Genomic DNA, 23,074 nt, shown 5'->3' with positions numbered 1-23,074 from the left:
GTTGCTCTTTTCTGCTGGAAACTGGCAACTCCAGCAAGCACAGCCATCTTGCATGATGGTTCCGGGGCTCGGGGAGAGCTGAGTCAGGAGGAACCAAGTTCTGAAGTGCCAGCAGCTGCTGTGCAGCGCTGCGGCTGCCACCTGGAGATGAACCTGCATGGCCTCATTTCTCAGGTGACCTCTGTCACAGCTACTGAGCCAAGAGAGAAAATTTCCAGCAGCACAACAGCTTAAAATAACAAAGGAATCTGTTTGTTTACTCAGAATGTATTGAGACACACAGAAAGTGCTCATCTATAGTTTTTTCATTGCACAGCTTCACACATCAGATCTGCATGCAATTCAGTTTCTGATCTTGGCATACGCTTGCATTTTATACGATCACATCAAATAACAAAGTGGAATCTATTAGGATAGCATTGAGGTGCTACATTTGTACACAAAAAAACTCTGACATTCTTGTTCTTTTAAAAATTTAAGCAGAAATATTATAACCTTTGGGACTACGTTCTTTCTAAGAAGAGTTGTATATTTGCCATCAAGAGTAAATGAAAATGCACATGTAAAATGTCTCCTATCTAGAGAGTTTATTTCCTCCTACAGGCAAACATCAAATGGGTCAGAAAGGAACCATTTTGGTTTGGGAGGGATGCCAGTACTGAATGGAGTATTCAGACCCTCACGTCCCCATTTGCCTCCAGGCTGTATCTGTTCCTGTCTCCAGGAGAAACTACTGTGCACCATGGGAAATAGATTTCAACCAAATAATGTTGTCTGTATAAGGCGACAGAAGCAACTCCTCGTAACAGCCAGCAAGCGTTTTGAGATAATTTTCTCTCTCTCTCTCTCTCTTTTTTTTTTTTTTAATCCCCCTTCTTCCCCCTCTGTTCTGTATTTCTGGGAACTCAAATTCAAAGGTTGCCTTTGCCTTTTGTATACTGGCAGATTTAGCTGCTGCATTCTTATCACAAAACACTTAAATATTCATGCTGCTTTTAATTTTAGTGCTGCAAGTGGTAGTGGATATGATGATGCAGGAATTTGTGCTCAGAAAATGGAAGGCTTTTTAATGCTTGAGCTATGTGTGAATATTTTTCAGTTGGGCTCCAAAGTGAGCAAAGCTGACTGGAGTATTGCTTTAAATTATCTATTTCAGTAAATGCACAGCCAAGATCTTTAAATAGTTAAGCATACAGCTGGTGTCTGATATCTAGAATATGACTTGAAATATTATTCATTCAGGATAAGAACAGATCTTGGATCTATTGTACTAAAATGTACACATATGGACACATCAGCAGATTCCTTTTTCTGAATTGCCAAAAAGAAAGGTAACAATGCAGCATGTTAAAATTGATCTTATGTTATTTCAATTGAAATTTATTACATTTGAGGGAATTTAAGTGAATTATCTGTACAGTTCCTATTTCCCTCTTTGCTGGCAGTAGGCAGCCTGTCTCTTCATTGTCGGCATTTGTCTGATTAATTGGCCCTTTGCTTGATCTGTTTTCCTTTCTTTTTGTATATAGCTTATTCTAGTCCTTTCTCTTTTTCATATGGTAGCATCACATTAACTCAAGGTCTGTGAACTAACGTGGATTAAAAGTCAAGAAGCAGCACTAATACATAATTGATCTACCAGTAGAACTCAAAGAACTGATTCTTATTCAGAGATAAGAAATGCCTTCTTTTTTGTCCTACGCTGACAGTCTGAGCAATAAAGTCTATTTCAAATTAAAGTGAATAGGTTACCAGAAACTGACAAATAGTGTTTAGACAAATAGAAGCTGACAATAGTTTATTACCCATGGTAATAATCTACTTAAGATATTAATGTGATATTTGAGGTATAATTATTTTTATACACAAAGACGCACATAATTTTGACACATTTTTAAATTTCATTTTGATTTTGTTCACTGGCTCTTGAAAATACCTTATGTCGAAGATATGTTATGTGGTTTGGGTCTGTATTTGTCTCATGCTGTGATCCTACACCTGTTAGTGCCTAATGGAAGATTTTCACTGCTTAACTATTTTCTGTAGAGGTGCCATTCACTTCAGATTCCCTCAACAACTGCATCCCTTTGTAAGTGGACAGACTGAAAAAGGCCGTGTCTGCTCACATTAACATTGGCTCTGATTTTGCTTCAGCTTGGCATATGTCACTTTTCTTAGTTGCCGAGGAATGACTCTTGACTGTTCAGTTAAAAGGAGATGGAAGCTTGTTTAAGGCTTAATGTTTAATAATATTCTCACTGAAGTGAATTCTTCTGTATTTTCAGGCTCCTGTGAAGGTACACATGGCAGTCACAGCAGGGGTGTTTGCAGCTATAGCATGAATGACAAGAGGATGATGGTTGCACGGTTGTGTGACTAATAGCCTGTGTATGCCGGATGGCGTAGCAAGGTACAGCGGATGGTGCTAATAGATGGGAAACAAGCAACAGTCTTCAGGGTGTCTCTCCCTTCCATTAAGTCCATTCAGGCATGCCATATGTCATCTTCCATGTGCTAGGGATTTAGTTCTTCTCTTAGTATCAGACACTAACACTGCAGAGAAAGTAATGTAAGAAAGCAGAAAATTTAAGTCGTGCTGTAGAAGAGGGCTGCAAATCAGAAGGTGACTAAGTCAGAAAAGTAGTAAGGAAGGGGGAGGAAATAGAACCTTTTTGTGCGTTTTTTAAGGCTGTGTATGTGAAAAATAGGTTGCACAATTTTAGCATACTGCATTAGACTTAAGACACTGCAGTCTGAATAACGCATTAACAGTATAGCAGTAAACGTTTCACAAAATACAATTACAAACATTTAAGATGTTACATGTGCAATAAAAATCTACTTTATTAAACAATTGCTATATTTGGAAAAAGGCATTTTTTCACATGCAATCATCTTTTATTAGGTTGGTAATGCTAAGAGCATAGCAGTAAACAGTCAGCCTCAAAATGAAAATTGAACTTCTTTCCTAGAGACTTTGTTAATGAAGTTAATCAGCGTGGCAGGCTTTCCCTGCAGCTATCCCTTCTGTAACATTTCTGCAAAGCTGGACTGCCAGTATGTGTAGATCCAGAACTAAGAGAGCAGCTCATTCCCAGCTTTTGGAAGCTAAGCTTGTTCAATCTTCTGCAGGCAGCTTGGCAGTGTAAACACCTTGTTAATCCTTGTCCAGTGAATATGATGCATGAAACTGGAGTTTTCAAGTAAGTCAAGTCTTTATTTAGGTGGATTAAGCCTTTTACATTTTATGTAGTCACTTCTGATGAAAAGATGAGTGATCTCAGGCAAACCAAGAGCTTGAGTACGTTACACAGGGTAAATATTAAAGTCTACCTACAGATCATTTTTTTTATCTTGAGAAGTCTGTCATCACGTCAGTGTTTTGGCTGGTGATGAACTTCAAAAATAGCACAACTTTGGGAAGTGCAGAAATTTTGGAAAAAGTATGAAGACCTCCTGTAGTTTTGTATTTTTTGTTAGTGACTGACTTGGTCAGAACTGCTAGTGTGCTCTCCCTCGTGGTTTTCTTATGCTTAGAGCAAACAGTTTGTATTCCAGTTTGTGCCCATGGCCTCTTGTCCTGGCACTGGGCAGCGCCTCTTTGCATCTTCCCTGCAGGTATTTATACACACTGATAAGATGTCCTGAGCCTTCTGTTCTCCAGGCTAGACAGTGCCAGCTCTCTCAGCCTCTCCTTGAAAGTTAAGTACTGCAGTACCTTAGTTGTCTGTGCGGCCCTTTGCTGGCCTTACTCCAGTATGTCTCTGACTGCCTTGTACTGGAGAGTCCAGAAAATGGGCTGGCACTCTGGATGATTTCAGAGTCCAGTTCTTTTTGTCTGTGAGTATCCACATAACGGAATGAAACTACTGTTATTTTCTCTTTTTGAGAAGAGATTCACATGGGCTGCACTTTGGTCTTAGCGAGAAGAGATTTACATTTCTGATTTTGATCCAACTCCTGAAACCTTTGGGTATGAGTTTTCAAGAGCCATGAAAGTGGGATTTCAGGATAGAGGAACATCACATTTCTTCATTACTAACACAATAATTGCATACTATGTATGCACTAGTACATACTATGTATGTACTAGATATGTATGATAAAGTAAACATTCATTTATTTTTCCAGCTTTTGTGAACCTCTGTTTTTTGAATGTTAGGGTTTACGTTGCAGCAGCTAACGCAGAAACAGCCACGCTCGCATGACTTAAAAAGACAAGGAATTGATGTCTGGAATTACAATTCATTAACAGTGATTTCTGATCCTCTAGAGTAATAACCAGACTGATAGTTCTCCCTCAAACAGTACTGTAATTCCCTGGGCTTACTGGAGGATTTTATGTGTGCATACCACCAGCAGTCGTTCAGGAGTGCAGAAGAGGGAAGCTGAGGCGGGGTTACCTTATAGGAAGCCACATCTTTTCAAGCATCTTCGTAAAGAGAAAGCGTAGAAGGGCAGTTCAGACCGAGCCTTTCTCAAAGCTGGAAGGCTGACATAAATCTACATTTTATACTATGATGAAGATGTTTGAACACTTTTTGGAACTGGTGTAGTTTTTAGTGCTGAAAACTGACCTTTTGAAAATTTATATGCTTCATAGTTCAAAATAACTCTACTTTTAATAAAATATAATACTTATTAATGGATCTCAAGTCAGATATTCAATTTCCCTAGTAATTTAAAGCTTAATTACACTGCATTCTAGATCTGAGTGGCTGTCCTGAACTGATTTTTCTTTAGTCACTATCCCTCCAATTTTACAGTTCAGTTCAATTCTCAGGACTCTCATTTGCATAGAGTGACAGATTAAAATTGGATGGCTAGGAAGATTTCTGCTTTTAGTGCCTACTGCATTTATGAAGATTAATTCCTCATAGCATGAGGAAACATGGCTCATGAAGTAACTCTTGAATCACTGCAGTTTTTAGTCTATTGTATTGTTGTAAATTGAAGCTGGTAAAGTGATGATCCAATTTCAATGCATCCTGTCTGAAACAAAATGTTGCATGTTTGGAGAGTTTTGGATAATAAAACTGTAGGCAACAGTTTATGAGTTCTTCATCCGTAGGGAAAAAAGGTGATTATTTTGTTTGGAGAATTGGTATTTTCAGCTCAATGGTTGGCAATTTTCAGCTCAATGCTGGCAATGCAAAGCTGCACAGTATTTGAACGCTGCCACAACAAAGAAGCTTGCATTTTTGCCTCTGTTCACCCTATCTATCTGCAGACCTGTGCACTTCATTGCCTGTACAGCTAATATATACAGTTCAGATGTAATTTCTTGCAAATTTTGGCTGAAATCCTTAGGTAGGCTCTGTTTCATCTGGGAAATTTCCAGTTCGAATGATATGCAGATATTATATGGAAACCATAAGATTTGGTATTTGCTTACCCTGCTTGAGATTAGGTCTGCAAAATCCGTTCAGTCTTGACCTGTTATCAAAAAATGTGGGTCCTCTGTGTAAGATCGTTATTCATTTCTCTTTTCCTGACTTTCTATTTAATTTTTGAAGAGGAACTAGAGAAGAAATGTGACGAATATGTTTTTCTCTTGTGCATCATGGTAATTTTTCTGTTCCTCTATTCTCTATTCCTCTCTGAATTAATTTTAATTTAATCTCTCCCTTTTCCTCAGCTCCTTACTCTTATGTTATTGCTCTGATTTCTGCCTTCTCATTGTTTCTTTCTATCTTTGTTCTTTTCCAAAGGTTTCTCTTTCCTCTTTCTTCTCTGAAGGAACTGTGAGATCACACAAGAGATCATGTTTTGGTTATACCTCACCGAACAAATAGGTGTAGCTCCCCTAAGGCAATTCTATATATGATGTTACTTAGTCTTCTAACATTTGGAAGTGATCGCAGTGTGAAGCAGAAGCTGTGAATATTTGTGCTCCTCTTTAATATGGCCTTGGGGTTGTGGGAAGCTTCCCTCATCATGAAAAGCATCATGACATTCATCCTGTGGGCAGTGACCTCAGTAGAGACCATGGGCTGTTTGGGATCAGGTTAGCCTCTCTGACTAAAAAATGATGACTTCATGATTGTGTTGGTAGGAGTTGAGATGCTGGTGTGGCATTTCATCCTTTTGTGTGCCATTCCTGACCAAAGACATTTGCCTTCAGAAATTTGAGTATGGTAGTTTTTAGGAAAGGTAATTTCCTGCATTATTTTTATTCCATCAAGATTAAAAAGGCATTGCTTTTGTATTTATGCACTGCACCATTTTCACAGAATCATAGGAGTTGCAAAGGAGCTCTAAAGATCAGCAAGTTCAACACCCCTGCTAAAGCAGGTTCTCTGCAGTATTTTGTACAGGAATATGTCTAGGTGGGTTTTGAATATCTCCAGAGAAGGAGACTCCACAGCCTCACTGGACAGCCTGTTCTGGTGCTCAGTCACCCTCAAACTAAATAAATTTTTTCTCATGTTCATATGGTACTTTCTATGTTCCAGTTTGTGATCATTGCCCCTTATTCAGTTGCTGGCCACTGTTGAAAAGAACCTGGTCCCATCCACTTGACTCCCACCCATTAGATGTTTGTAAGCATTGATAAGATGCCCTCTCGGTCTCCTTTTCTACAGGCTGAACAGTCCCAGATCTTTCTTCATATGGGAAATGCTCCAGGCCCCTAATTTTTGTTGCGGCTCTCTGCTGGGCTCTCTCTGGAATTTACTTGTCTTTCTTGAACTGAGGAGCCTGGAACTGGACACAGTACTCCAGATTTCACCTCTCCAGGGGAGAGTAGAGGGGGAGGATCACCTCTCTCACCCTGCTGGCCATGCTCTTTTTAATGCACCCCAGGATAATATTGGCCTTCTTGGCCACAAGGGCACACTGCTGGCTCATGGCCAACCTGTTGTCCACCAGGACACCCAGGTCCTTCTCCACAGAGCTCCTTTCCAGCTCCTAATCTGTACTGATGCATGTGGCTATTCCTCTCCAGGTGTTGGACTCTACACTTGCCCTCGTTGAACCTCATAAGGTTCCTCTCCAATGAAGTGGAGAGTACACCAAGTGTACTCTCTAGCCTGTCCAGGTCTTGCTGAATCATAGCACGGCCTTCTGGTGTGTCAGCCACTCCTCCCAGCAAACTTGCTGATAGTACAGTGTTTTTCCATTTGTCTGTAAACTTAATTTAATAAGGCATCACAAGCTGCCTGAAAAATGTTTTTTTTTTTTCCCCCATGGGAATTTCCACAGCAGAAATCATCATCTGATAATTGCCTATTGTAAAAAATGATTTCCATCACAGGAGAAGAAAATGGTATAGAAGAACCTACTGTACTGACTATCTCTTACTGTTTTTCTGGTTTTGCCAATTTGGGAACAGCATCACACTTTGAAAAGGAATTTTTTTTTTCCTTTCTATTATCTCACATTCCAAACTGTTAAAGTGTTGTGCAAAATTAACAAAAGAGCCAGGATTTGTAGCTGAAGATAGAATTCTCCATGGAAAATAGCATTTTTAAATTTCCTTTATAAAATTAAATTCTTCATTTTTCCAAATTCAAGATGACAAATGAGCCAAGGGGAAAAAAAATACTCAAACCCCCAAGCCCCTGTCAAAACAAGCAAATATTGGTTAAAGAATTTCACACAATTTCTAACTGAAGTTTGATCTCTTATAAAAGATCAGGCCAAAAAAACTCTTGAAGTTAAAATTTACAAAAATTAATTCTAAATGCAATGGAGAGCTTTTATGCAAAATATTTTCTTTATCAAGTGCATATAATTAGAAAAATGGCAGTGATCTGAGTCCTTTATCTAAATAATGGAAACATAAATTCTATATAGATTCATACATTATTGTGTTTACATATAATATATAATATTTTATATTTATATATAGTATAATATATATAAGTAATAAAATATAAATAGGTACACACATAGATGACTTTTAAGTCCTTATCCACCCAGTTAATCTTACCAATATATAGTTTTTATGATTAACATATTGAAATGAAAGATGGAAGATTATTTGAAATTAAAACAGATACTTCAGTGAAAAGAGCAATGTTCTCATTGAATGGATATCATCTCTCTCTGTTCTCAGCTCTTTCAATTTAACATATTTCTATATGAGCTGTAAGATAAAAGGACTAATAGAAATGGAAAGGAGGACTGCCAAAAGTCAAAATGCCTCACTGGAAACTTCTTAGCAAAATGACAACATCCAGTTCTAGATAATTAAATCTTATTTTGTAGGAATGTCACTGAATGATGTTAATTTGCTTTTAGGTAGTGCTCTTTTAGTTGAACAGAGTAACAAAAATTTATTTGTGCACTTCTAGTTTGTCTTAGAAATGCTTTAACATTGTTCAATGAAAAGCTTCAGCTGAGGGAAAACATCACCATACTCTTACAGAGGAAAACCATTAAAGCAACTAACTGTAGCATATGAATATATCCATATATTTTTGGATAGGAGGAAATTTCATAGTTAATATCTCTTTCATTGTACACTAGTTTTGATAAAGATTATGTAGATGCTACGAAGATTTCAGGAATCAAGAAAAATTTCACCACCTTTAAAAAAAAACGAAACTCGAAAAATGAAATGTCTTTTCGCTTTTTCAGAAGTCTAGAAGTAAAAGCGGTCTATCATAGACTGCAAATAAACATCTGCTTTAGTATCTTGAGTATCTTTACATTAACAAAGTTTTGGGATCCAAACCTTAAAAAGTTTAGTACAGGAGAGTTCACAAGGTTGTTGAGAGTTCACAAACTCTCCTGTTGCTACAAACTGGAGCTCAGCTTCCTCATAATTTAGTAATCACTGTCTCAAAGTCTCTGATGGTCTTTATAATCCTTCTGACTCATATTCCATGATTCTATGAAAATGAGTTAGGTTGCTTATTCCCCCCGCCCCCCAGATTTGTTGTATGTTCATGATTTGAGGCTCTCTACCACTTTTCAGCCAAGCTGTGGTCGTGGTAAACTGTTACACTTTTGTTTGGGTGTCAGTGTTGTCCTTTGTTTTGAATGAGTCTTTCCTCATCTGTCATTTATTCTCTCTAGCATGGCTATGGATAGCATCTTCCTTCTGGTATTCCATAAGCTTGACAGTCCAAATTCTTCTGGAATCCTCTATCATCCTACCATACCAGTGGATACAGTCCCAGTCTAAAGTGCTGTCTTGAGCAGTGCTGATCAGTCTTGAGACACAAGTTACTTTTTTTTTAGACATTGTAACTACTCTTGTCAAGGATGGATGCCTGCGGGAAGTTTGGTGTTAGAAATGCCTTATTCTTTAATTCCTTCAATGAAAATAACAATTTTGGAGCAAAACTTTTCTTATGTGCATAGCAGTGGCTCTTCGTTCCTCTGGTACTTCAAATCTTGTAGTACCGAGGAAGTGAAGCTTTAATTTTCCGGTCAGAGCTTTTCTGCCTCTGATTTTGCATGGTTTCCTCTTTAGCATAATAAAAATTAAGTTTAGTCATGCTGCATCTCTCATCTCTCATCTTACGGAATGTTCCAGTATTGTTCTCATGGAGCTTTCCATTATGAAAATACTCTTTGGGTTCATCATAATGATTCTTTTTTTTCTCTGAAGTGTTTGACTTTGTTGAATAACTGGAGGAGATCTGAATTTTTTATCCTCAGGGATAACTCTTAAGTGACTTTTAAGATATTAATAATTTAATATGCCATCTTTGAACTTGTAATTTTTATATGCAGATACAGTTTCCACAGTTTTGACCCTGTAGCCTCTTGTTGCCTGTGGATGCTATGACCTGAATTCAGCACAGCACTCAGACAAGGCCTAAATTCAGCACAGCACTCAAACATAGCCTTAAGTAAAGCATGTGAGTGTGTTTGTTATAATTGTCTAGGCAGTCTGCTGAAGGATGTCTCGACACTGTCCACAAAAACAGTTTCACTTCCCATAAGAACACCAAACCCTCAGAACAGAGCCCCAGAGCATATGCGCCTAAGCACAGTGTTACTATGTGGCGAGGTGTGTCCGGACAGGCTATTAGCGGGTGGTGGGCAATGTGCTCCTGCGGCCAAGATGTGGCTGGGCTACGTGCATCTCTGGGCTTTCAGCAGTCCCAGATGTGACTGGAACTCCACTTTTAAAAGCTGTGAAAACAAAGATGATCTCAGCACTGATTTCGTCTGGGGAATTAAAAGTAGACTTAGGATATTTAAATGTAGACAAATTTTATGTGGAGAGGAGAATTCTGAGACTTTAAAAAAACTCTTGTTTTTCATATTTTTATTATTTCTTAGTACAGTAACAGTGTTCACACCACCAAGAAGACTGATACTCGGTTGGAATCTGGCACTTTCCTCTCTTAAGTACTGTTGATAATACTGTGTACTGATTTTGCTATTACATGTGCTACAAGTGTTTCTTCAGGCCTTCAGTTTCTTCAGAGAAGGCCAGAACCCTCTCTGACTCCAAGGGAGCTTCTTCAGATCATGGTTGAGCACAGCATAGGATGGGATGTGGTGCACAGCAGGAGGAAACCTGGCCTCTCAGCGTGTGCTGTGAGTGGTAAGAGGAAACAGCAGCTGACTCCTTGGGAAGAAAGTGGAGGGAGACAGGTATTATGAATTATGGGAGGAAGAGAAAAAACTGCTCTCCTGCGTATGAGCAAAATTCTGCTGTCAGGGCTGGAAACCCAGTAAAGTAGCATGTGTTGGGTCATTTTCCATAGCTGGCCTGGAGACATTAGAGGAAAGGTCAGTTAATACCATGCAATGGTAGTCACCCAGTCCTGCAAACAGATCTATCGCGTAGATCTGCGCCTCTTCCTTGACAGCATGCTGTTAATTGTCCCTTATATGCCTTGTATCACAAGGAATGCAGGCCTTAATTCTAACTACCTGTCTGCCTGTGGTGGTGGAATGGCCATGTCACAAGATATCTGGGGTATCTTTAGGTTGTTTTCTGCTTACAGATTACAGCTTATTGTGAATGTTAACAAATCCTCACATTGTGTATATATAATTAGACCTTTTCCATGGTTTGGTATTTCCCCATTTGATTTATTACTTTTCTTGTAAAATGGCTTACTTTATGGATGATCTCCATTTCTGATTGTTTTCTGGCATGGGATATCTTTTACTTAAGATTTGTATGATTCATGGGTTACAGGCTTTTCTGCTGAAATACAGTATTTTTAGAGAGGCATTCATGACTACTACCATACCTGTGACTTAATCTACATAAAAACAAAACAAAACACAACACACAAGAGTCAGTGATTTGGAAAAAATTCGTACCTGCTGTTTGTGTAGGATGGCCATCTGTCTGGCAAATCCCAGTGCGGTAGTCAGATAGATTTGAGAAGAGCCAGACAACCTTCTGACGCCTCTTTCTCCAGCAGCTGTTGTTCCTTATTCTGCCTTTTTATTTTCTTATTAGGTACTGATGAAGCTGATTTTTTATTTTTTTTATCTGCATTCAGGAGCTTTTGAATTCTACTCTCAGCACTGTTGATAATGATATAATGTTTTGACCAAATCACCCTTTCTCATTATGGGCCTAAATTTTTTGGGTACCGACTTAGAGCTGAAAGTGGGTATGGGTGTAGTCATAGAAATTGTTAAATATCCAAGAACTTCAGTCAGGTTTGGAAAATGCCTTTAGAATTGCTGAAGAACACCAAGACGAACTGATTTTAATGTCAAATGGCATGTCCTATTGAAGGATCATTTCAGATTTATTCACAGTTGTCCATGTAAATGGATTCCTAGATACAGGAAAATCCTAAGTGTCAAAGTGGTACTTTCTAAGATACTCCATTTATCTCTTAGAAATGTAATATCTTCATAAATAACCACAAATTGTCAGGGCATGCATTTTGACCACATAGTAGAATACAAGTGCAGTTGGCTCGCTGCTCTGTGTGCATCCATGTGTAGCCTACTGAGATCTTCTTATTCAAAAATTGTCAGTTTCTGTGGGAGGCATTTTTTGAGCAATAAAGAACAAGCATTCTGTAGCTTTGTGTGTGTAAGTTTGGGGGTACTTGTATTAATTTTAAAAGCTTATTAAAATTACACAGGAAGGCAATACTGTTAGGAATGTCTTGTTCATTTTGTTGTCTTCCATATTACTTACATTACAAAAAGTGTTTGATCCTCGCAAGCCTTAATGTAGCTACCATTCCACTATTAATTCAGAAGATATCTTCAAAGACATTTAGATGGCACTAGCAAAAGATCTCCTCTGCAGATATAGTGAATGTTCTTTTGTGTATGCAGCCTGCTGCACTGCACTTCCTTGCTGGATAAACCAATACGCACAACCTTCTATAGATGAATGGTATCTCCTGCAATGAAAGGTTGTCATCCAATGATTTATCCTTTCCAATGGATTCATTGGGTTCCTGTGATAGGGACATAACTTACTACCTTTCATATATCAAAGGTTGTGTTCTCAAAATGGTGCTTGGGGATTTATGATATTGAACAGGGTGAATTACATGTCATATTATCAACTATCCTGTCTGACATTTAGTGTTGGCAGGAAATGGGCATTTAGCAAGTAGCACAATCTTCCAGTAGGATTGTTTTATTTCAAGGCTCTTGTTAATCAAATATTTCTGGAGAAAATCTTCAAAATAGACTGTTAATCACATTGGCTGTTGTGCTGTGGCCATCCAGATGTTAGTAGTGTCTGTTTTATCTGTCAACCTCCCTGCAGAATATTTTAAGGTATTGCCTCCTTGATGGAAAGTATTTCTTCCTTGAATCCTCACATATGTTGGAATTAGAAGGTAAGTGGCACACACTAAAAGAGTGGCAGAGAGAAGGGAAGAAGGGAGATACTGTACTAATCACATAGATTGAGATTTTGAAAAACAAGTTTGCATATGTGTGTCTGCATGCGTCAGTTCTATACAAGGCACATGCATATGTGCAAGACAGTTATATCCTTATTCTGATTACAGTTTTGCATCACATCATGTTGCTTCCGAGTGGGTAAGACTCCCTTCGTTAGGAATGCCTACCATGATCTGAATGGGTAGTGTTGAGAGGAGCAGATGCCCTCTTCAGGCTTCATTTTTGCAACAGTTCTGTATGCACTTGCAGAACTATGGAGGTTTCTTGGCACATACACTTTGTCAAGGTATATTATTGTCTGGAAACATTTCATTAAAGATTTAGTTCCTGCTTTCCTTATTTGAGAACTCTTGCTTGGTTGATATAGCTTATGACTTTTTCTTAGCTATTTTATTTTTTTTACTGTGTACTCTATGACCTTAAATCCGTACGCTTCAAATGGTCCTTTGTGGGTTATATTTAGACTGGTGGATACTTGTATATGGCCTGCTATCTTGTCCCCAGAGGAGATTAGAAAAAAAGTATATTTACATGGATGGTCCTGTCAAAATATTTGATTGCCTCCTTCTGAGCTTCTGATCCCTCTGACACTGACCTGAATCTGCGTTATTGCAGCCACACAAGGGCAGGAGGTGTAGCTGGCAAACATGTCCTTGTCTTTACCTATATTGTCAAGAAAGAGATAGGAATTGCTGCTGCTGTAAGAAAATATGGTTTTGATATAAGTGACTATTGTGATTGCCTGGACTGTTCCACATGTTGAATACGGCTTCAAAAGGAAGTCATTCATTTAATAAGTTTGTATTACCTAAACACCACAAAGGTTCTGACATAATCTGGGGAAACAAAAGGAGGCTTTCATCAAGTCTGATGCCTGTAAGACTAGGCAACATGGGAAGCAGCAGCAGCTTATTGCATTGTTTGAGCATATGATCAATCAGGCAAAGACAAGATCAGGACATGTGATGAATCTGGCAATAGTATTCCAGGACAGAGTGTCTGCCCTTTTCAGACTGCCAAATCCTTTTGCATATTCTCTTCACTTAGAAACTGAAAATGCGGATCAGAATCTTTACTAGGGGATTGTCTACCCCTTGTGTTTTTCAATAAGAAAAAAAGTCATTTCTTCAATACAGATATTCTATCCATACATTTAAGTTCCCAGAAGGCCTCTGACAACATGAGAAAAATTGTGGTTGTGGATTTTGCATAACACATTTATGCATGATGTCTAATGCATTCTCGGTTTTATGAAATATGAGTAGTATTGGAGACATTTTTAATAGTAGTGGAAATCAGAGGGGCATTTCCAGTGCTCTTTAGTGACACTGGTAGAGATGAGTAAATAAAATGAATAAAATTCCAAAGAAGTGGGAAGGAGAAAAATATATTGCATAGATGAATTATGGACAAATCACATGTGTTTAAAGCATTTCTGGAGGTTAGAAATACTGTATCCATTCTTGTTTTTCGAATGTCCTAGCTGTTTTGTCCCAGTTCTTAACCAGTCTGCTCAGGATGTGTTGCTCCTTGGTATGGAAGGCTGAAACACACTGAAAGGACACTTCTGAAAAATATTTCTTTTCATTTGAGTTTTTTTCTTTTTATAAAAATGAAAGCATTCAGCATAAAAAAAAAAGATTTGATATATGTGTGTGCTGCTTCTGTTGGGATTTAACTCACATTGCATCTATTATTGTTTGTTTTTTTTTTCTGATGTACAGGACAGTTTTCCAGCTCGGTTTGGAGGAATACATTTTGTCAATCAACCATGGTATATTCATGCCCTCTACACAGTTATACGGCCATTTTTAAAGGAGAAGACACGAAAAAGGGTATACTTCTGTTTGATTTTCCATTACCTGGTAATTGTAATCAGCAGATGTACAGTAACAGATATACACAATTCATCAGCTTGTTATTGGTGGAAAGTTTTTAATTGCAGCTGCATTGTAAAAAGTTTCTGAACCTGTTTTAGAGACATATGTAGCTTTATCCACCAAGGACACTGTAAAGCAGGTTTTTAAAATGTATTTTTACATACAAGCATATGATTCCTTCTGCATTATATAATAGTGTTGTCAGCATTGGAATTTCTATAAGAAAGTTGTAGCAATAAAATCTTGGAATTATTTGTGTCTTTCTTTTATGATAGACATACTGGATAGCAAGTCCTTTCCTAGTGATTTCCTTGTCATTGGTATGAACTAAAATACACAGCTGGTACACAGTAGCTTGCACATATTCAGTTGAGTTAAAGCCAGTGAAAGGAAATGTGTATGCATGTGTCTGTGCATGAGCATGAGTAGTCTCTCAGATGTTGATTTGCAGCATTTGCATCAGTGCAATTAAATTAGAGCTTTGTGGCAACAGCACAAAGAGTGGTATTATTTCTGTAACAGGAAACTTATCATCCAGCAAAACATAGCATTGCATACAAAATCACTACCAAAAATGTGATTATATTTTTTGTTTGTTTGCTTACAGGGTCAGATCTCTTAGGAGCTCTGTTTTTTCCCTGCAAACACAGTCTATAAGGCTACTATGATCCTTGGTGTTTAGCTGCTTTTTACTGACATTACACTTTAGAGGCCTCTGGTATTCACCAGGTTTTGAACTATAGATCACAAAGGCTTTTATGTAATATCTGTTGTAAATATGCAAATGCAAACTCATTCTGCAGGATTCAGTTGCACTTGACTGACTACAGCTTCAACAAAGAACATTACAGTGCCAGATATGTTTGAGGCCTATTTAAGTCAAGGACCATGTATCCACAGCAAGGGAGTAAAGTACAGCTCCTGGGTTTGTTACAAGACTAAAAGTAAGCAACAAGGCAGTAGAAAATATGTGCTAATCAGTTAGGTATCTAAATTTTTATTAAGACATCTAAATCAGTGGCTTATATTTTCAGAAATAGAATCATAGAAACATAGAATCCTTAGAGCTGGAAGGGACCTTTGAAGGTCATCTAGTCCAACTCCCCTGCAGTGAACAGGGAGACTCACAGCTAGATCAGGTTGCCCAAAGCCTGGCCCAGCGTGGCCTTGAAAGTCTCCAGGGATGGGGCATCAACCACATCTCTGGGCAGCATATTCCAGTGCCTCATGAATACCACTGTAAAAGACTTATTCCTTATATCTAATCTAAATCTACCCTCTTTAAGCTTGAAACCACTTCCCCTTGTCCTGTCACCACAAAACCCTGCTAAAGAGTCTGTCCCCTTCTTTCCTGTAGCTCCCCTTTAGATACTGAAAGGCTGCTATCAGGTCATGTCGCAGCCTTCTCTTCTCCCAGCTCTCTTAGCCTGTCCTCATAGGAAAGGTGTTCCACCCCTTGCATCATTTGTGTGGCCCTCCTCTGGATGCATTCCAACAGGTCTGTGTCTCTCTTGTACTGAGGAATCCACATCTGGATTCTGCAGTCCAGATGAGGCCTCACCGGGGCAAGATCACCTCCCTCGACCTGCTGACCATGCTTCTTTTGAAGCAGCCCAGGATACAGGTTGGCTTTCTGGGCTGTGAAGGCACACTGCTGGCTCATGTCCAGCGTGTACTGGTGGATGGTACTGGTCCCATCCACCAGTACCCACAGGTCCTTTTCAGCAGGGCTGCGCTCAGTCCTTTCGTCCCCCAGCTTGTATTTGTAGTGGGCGTTGCCTTGGTTCAAGTGCAAGACCTTACACTTGGATTTGTTGAACCTCATGAGGTTTTCCTGGGTGCACTGCTCAAGCCTGTCTAGGGCCCTCTGGGTGGCATCCCATCCCTCTGGTGTGTTGACTGCACTCCACAGCTTGGAGTCATCCACAAACTCGCTGAGGGTGCACTTGACCCCACTGTCGATGTCACTGATGAAGATATTAAAGAGTATCAGTCCCGGCACTGATCCTGTGGGACACCACTCGTCACTGATCTCCATCCAGACACTGAGCCATTGACCACCACTCTCTGGACTCGATCCTGCAGCCAGTTCTCCATCCATTGAACAGTCTCCCCATCAAATCCATATCTTTCCAATTTGGAGAGAAGGATGTGGTGGGGTACTGTGTGAAAGGCCTTACTGAAGTCCAGATAGATGACATCAGTGGTTCTTCCCTTGTCCAAATACTAACTTTTTACAATTTTTGTTGTCAGTTCTTAGCCATTTCTACCAGTGGTCAGGTAGTTAACTATTGAAAAAGTTTCAAAAGAATGAAAGAGAACAAATTATTGTGAAAAAAAAATCCCACAGAATTATCTTCAGAATTGTATCAAGATCTCATTGTTTATCTTTTATGTATTTCCTGAATTATTTTTGCAATTTTTGAATATGTCTGGTCGATTTGTAACTGATAATTGCATTCAGATAAATGTAGTACTTGGCACATATAAAGCAATTGCAAAAAAAGTGAATCATTCAGTTTGAAAATGACCATAAAATAAGTTACTTTTGCCATTAATATTTGTTCTTTCACACAGAGATAATTCTTTTCAGAGAAGGAAGTACTGTATTTGCATGTTTACCTTAAGCTTTCTGTCTCTGCAGCTGACTGGAAGATGACAAAATTTATGACTGTTTTTTTTTCTTTACCTTTCTTCACTCCCATTACAGAATCAGTTTTCCAGCTGAGGTACAGAGAGCATGTCCCATGGCCAAATGGGCTGAAATATGAGACAAGCATATATTTGCTTTTGTGTGTGTGTGTGTTTCTGCTGTTTGAATTTAACATTTGATAAATCAAGGTATAGCTGCCCAGAGAAGCCCGTGCAAGGTGAAGTAGGATGTGAACTGGAAGCACTCCACGTCTTTGTACACCCTGCCTGCCCCATGGAGAGCAAGAGGCAGCGTTGTGAGGCAATAACCTCCCTTGCCTTCTTGGCTGCTTCTGCACAAGTCAATTAAAAAAGGACTGGGCACTGCCATTCCGACTATTTAATTGTACAAGCACTCTCTGGCATGGCACTGGCCAGTGCCAGCTAGTGCTCTTAGACATTGCTTTGAAACAGTTCAAGAATGGTAAGGACCAGTAAGTAGTATTGATGAGATGAGCCTGTTCTGGAGATAGAGGGAATTAAACTCTGTGGATGTAAACTGTGCCGTAGTACTTGCTCTTGGTGCCAGTAATTGAATCCTGGCCTTTCTGCTACTCTAGAAATAGCTTCTGTGAACTATCTGTGAAGCCACACCCAAGAGAAGGCATTTCCTCTCAGTGTTATGTCTGTAGGTCCTCCAAAGTGGGAGAAGGCTATCCAAATCCAGAGATCATCCATTTTTAGTACTCACTGATCACACATTGCAGATTTCTGAGGAGAAACAATGAGGTTAAGTATAAATAGAAGTGTCAATGTAAGTATAGGTATACATGTACTTCATATACATACACTATGTGTATGTAAACGTAAAGCATATCTGAAAATAAATCAGTCAATAAAAATACTGATGGACAATATCAAGTAGACCACCAATGATTCCCTTGTTGTCACCAAAAGTATTTTACTGTTATTACTTGCTTCGTAACTTGCCATGTATGAACAGAAGGAAGAAGTTTTTCTTCATTGTATTCTTGTTTATCTTTTTTATCTTATTTTCATAGAACTCAATGCTGTATGCTTGGAAGTCAATATATATTCCTTAATGTATATAATGGATGCTAATTTTATTTATTAAATTGTGTGCTTAATTTAGGTACTTATTTCACAGGATTAGGATAAACAAATTACAAAAGATAAGGTGTCTGTCTGTCTTGTCTTCAGTCTGTCTTGTTAGTCAACATTAGATCTTACAATCTTTAGGCCACTTTTCCTGCAAACATTAATGCTTTAATTGCTGTGTAGGTATACAAACATTGTCTGACTGTACTGAAGGCAGAAGTGATGTGTGCTTTGGTGGCTATTGCTGTTAGCCCAACACAGGCATAACATTGGAACTGTGCAATATTTTGTAATAATGATGATGTAATTTGGGCTTTGATGATTTTTGTGATACTGCTTTGTTTTTACCTTTTTATATACATACAGATATTCCTTCATGGTAATAACCTCAACAGTCTACATCAGCTAATACATCCTGAGATCCTGCCTTCAGAGTTTGGAGGAATGTTGCCCCCATATGACATGGGGACATGGGCAAGAACACTGCTAGACCATGAATATGATGATGACAGTGAATGCAATGCGGACTCCTATAATGCTCCAGCAAAAGATATAGAAAAGGACCTCTCTCCCAAGTCCATGAAAAGGTGGGTTAAAGATGCTATTATGTTTCAGGATTGCCATGAGGTTAACATTTGGCTTCTCACAAAATCATAGAATCACAGAATTGTAGGGGTTGGAAGGGACCTCTAGAGAGCATTGAGTCCAATCCCCTGCTAAAGCAGGCTCCAAACAGCAGGTCACACAGGTAGTTATTCAGATGGCTCTTTAATATCTCCAGAGCAGGAGACTCCACAACCTCTTTGGGCAGCCTGTTCCTGTGCTCTCTCACGTTCACAGTAAAGAAGTTCTTCATTTTGTTTGTATGGAACTTCTGTGTTCCTTGTTTATGAACCTGTAGGTAGTTTCCTCAGCTTATTAGGTACAAGGACTTTTTTTTCCTTAAGAAGACTCTTGACTATAATCCATAGTGTTAATTATTGCCTCTTGTCCTGTCACTAGTTACTAGGCAGAAGAGGCTGACCCCCAGTTCATACTGGGTAAGCCTAGCAATGAACATATGGGACAGAAAATCTTCACAAAGTCTTTCAAATTAAGTCATAACATGCTAACTTGAGAATTCATTGTCAGGAGTTGGCATTTGATGCAGAAGTGAGAGAGAATTTGGGAGCGAGTCAAACAGGAGAAAATATTTTGAGGCTTGTCAGCCAGGAAAATGACGTTGGCTGGAGTATATCTTAAAGACTTGGTAAGACAGTGCAGTTTGAAAGAGAGATTTTTTTTAGGAAACGAAGAGGAGAAAATTGCCATAGAAATAAAAACAAACAAACAAAAAAACAACGAAGTTTAAAGATTTTGTATCAGAAATCTATAATTCATTCAAAGTGGGAAATATTTAGAGCCTGGCTGGGAATGAACTAGGATAAATAAAGTAAAAAATGATCATGAATCCATATGAAAAAGGTGTGACTACCAAAAGTATTTGAGAAAATGGGGCTGGGAAAGAGTAGCTAGGGGAGGGGGGAAAAATGAGTGATATATTTATATATGATTTGTACGTAATACAAGAATTATGAAATAGTAGAGAAGCTTTCTTGGAAAGATGAGTGGAATGTAGGAGCTGAAATACAGAAGTCTTAGTGATGCAAAATTAAGTCATGAGGGAAAATTGCCTTGTCTGAGGATGCAGCAAGGACCCATGAGAAATCCTGTAACAACACTCTCTGAAGCAGAGTTTTCCAGACTACTCTGAACAAGTACTTTGGAAAAGTAGCCGATTGACAGATTCTTTTTTCTTTCTTAAAGGAAAGAAAGCATACCTACTTTCCTCTCATTTAACTTGTGCTTGAAAAGTCTTTCATGCAGACTTATGCTTCAGTGTATACTTCTAATTGATCTGGAATTTACTGCCAGATATTCTTTCAGTCCGGGCTAGCTGACACATTAGGAAACATTGCAGAAAATAAGGATGTTGAAAATTGGATCTATGTTACATTCAGCTGAAATTTCCTCACCATCATTGTATTTATTTTCCTTTAGCATATCTGCAGTACCTGCTGAAATCCTCCTTCCCAACTGCTGGGTATAAAAAGTACTGAGTAGACTTACTGTGCTAGTACCAAGTAGGAGGGAGCGGTAGCAAGATTCTGGACAAAATCCCACAATTTTGATGTATTAACTGCACAAATGTTTTAAAAATAGAAATAGAAAAGTTAAGATAGGAAGAGAAAAATACTACTAAAATTAAATTTAACTTGAATTGAATATATGACAGATAATATTTCTCTCTGTTTAAAACCACACTGTGTGTGGTATGTTACTGCAGAAACAGGACATCTGAAAACATGAAGTAGGTCAATGAAAGTGCTTGAGTTCATAGGCAAAATTTCACAAGGGTTTAGCAATTCTCCAGCAGTTACCATATTTAGTTTGGTTTGGCAGTCTAGAATTAGCTTATTGCTTTGAAACATTATCATTCTTAAACCAAGATCATGCTAAGAGTTCATTTCTTTGTTATTTGTATTTGCCCCCATATGAGCCACTGAAGTTCCTTAAGATCTCCTTGAACTTTGGGTAAATTGGATGATCTCTCCTTGAAATAAAGGCTGATCATAGGTAGACTGGTGGAGATAAGGAGAAATTAACCCCACTAAGTAGCAAAAACCTCTTAGGAGAACGCCTTCACATTGTGACACTGCTGCAGCTGTCTCAGTAATCATGTTTAGTTTGTGGCCATGTCCACCCATGGCTCTCAGGGCTGAGGCATTCAGATGGGGTCACAAAGATCTGCACATCTAACTCTGCAGTGCAGATATCTGTGTTGACGAAGTTTGCAAATTATCTCTGTGTAGCTTTGGTTCCTCATCTCTTCAGTGGGACTTTGCATTACAGCTCTGTCCTGGTGTGATTTGTGAGAATATATTCAGCAATGTCTGTAAAGTTGTTTGGGAGACAGAAATAGAAGATGTTATGGATTTATACAAATACTTTCCCTTTAACATAACTTCATTCGTGAATTGCTGCTGAATGGAAAGACAGCAAATGTTGATTTAAAATGAATGAATGAGGGGGAATGGCCTCAAGTTGCTCCAGAGGAGATTTAGGCTGGACATTAGGAAACACTACTTTTCTGAAAGAGTGGTCAGGCGCTGGAATAGGCTGCCCTGGGAGGTGGTTGAGTCACTGTCCCTGGAGGTGTTCAAGAAATATTTAGATATAGCGTTGAGAGACATGGTTTAGTGGGGTTATTGGTGATAGGTGGATGGTTGGACTGGATGATCTTGTAGGTCTTTTCCAACCTAGCTAATTCTATGATTCTATGAAAGCTATTTCTTCTTCTTCTGCAAGGAATTTGTTCTCCTGAGCTTGCAAGCCATAGGTCAGGATTTGTGCAGTTTCATTTTCACATCTGCCTTGGAACTGGGAAGCTTGGAGGCCCTGAGAATTTATGGTCATAACTGCGTCCCTGGGAATTTGAGGCCAGGTTTGCAGCCTTTTCATCTCTCCTTCAGTTCCCCAGATGAGAAATGGAAACTTTGGCTTCTCAGATATTGGCAGCCTAAGGAGACTCAGCCTCCTATTAATACATAGATTCAATTGGGAATTCTTTGAAATTAGCATGCTCCCACAGCATTTTTTATCTTGATGGACTGGATTTTCCAGGAGTACAGTTTCCCACCAGCAAATTTTTAATCAGCTTTGAACAGTACCTTGTGCAGATTTAAAAAAAAACATTTTTAATTTATTGGTTTAACTTTTTGCCTGTTGAGCTAACATTCTAAATGATGGTTATTGTACAGTATTAATTAAAAGTTTCTAATTGTGTTTATCACAAGAGAGACCATCAGATTTTTTGAAGTTAATTTTCTCAACTGCAGCACTGGTAAGAACATGTGATAATTGTTGTTAGAAAATGTCCTTGTATTTAAAGTTTTCTTATAAGGTTTGATTCAGATGTTTTTCCTTGTTCATGTTTTTAAATGTTTTCCTTATAGTTTTTGAGAAAAAAACCAAATCAACTCCTGCAAGCAACCTCATTCATTGGCTTCAGGTGATCATTCTACAGTCAGATACTGACAGTATGTTTTTATCTTAAATTCATAAAGCTTTTTCTCTGTGCTGTAGCCCTTCAGATGGGCAAATTTGTAGTAATGCTGCCATCACAATGTTCTTCTCCTGATCAAAAATTCGTGCCTACATTGTTGAGATGTACACATGCTCTAGCCATGTCAAGTCCTCTTTACAAAAAGGAAATGTACATCTCTAGCATGAGATTCATCTCACTTTAAAGGTAACATCTATGAAAGGTTTCTTTCACGGTACCCTAGAAGTGTCTGTTTTTTGACAAGCTTGTGACAAGATGTGACACCCATTCTTACCTCATTTGGGCTTTGTTCCCGACAGAATGTTTTGATTTTGCTGGAGGCTGGGGCTTCCTCTTTCTCCCTCACAAATGGTTGTTGTGTGGTATCCATACCAGTGTCATGTTTCTGTGCTGAATCAGAGAATCTGGAGAAGGTTTACAATCATCGCTGAGTTTGCCCTTTTGCCATCCTTTTCTGCTGTGTCTAACTGAGCTGACAAGTGAGTTTGACAGATGTGTCCACTGCTCCAGAAATCCTGCTGGCCATGGCAGG

At 38.7% G+C, this 23,074-nt stretch overlaps 1 protein-coding gene across 1 annotated transcript in view; it reads left to right on the top strand.

Annotated features, from left to right (window-relative positions):
• CLVS2 (clavesin 2) overlaps positions 1-23,074 on the top strand; it is a 59,656-nt gene that overhangs the window by 27,629 nt on the left and 8,953 nt on the right. Inside the window, exons 3-4 of the mRNA XM_021392596.1 lie at positions 14,532-14,642; positions 18,804-19,024. Coding sequence (XP_021248271.1) covers positions 14,532-14,642; positions 18,804-19,024 — 332 coding nt within the window. The remainder of the gene's footprint in view (positions 1-14,531; positions 14,643-18,803; positions 19,025-23,074) is intronic.

This window comes from Numida meleagris, chromosome 3 (genome assembly GCF_002078875.1).
Source record: "Numida meleagris isolate 19003 breed g44 Domestic line chromosome 3, NumMel1.0, whole genome shotgun sequence".
Taxonomy (NCBI): domain Eukaryota; kingdom Metazoa; phylum Chordata; class Aves; order Galliformes; family Numididae; genus Numida; species Numida meleagris.
This window is presented reverse-complemented; position numbering and strand designations above follow the sequence as displayed.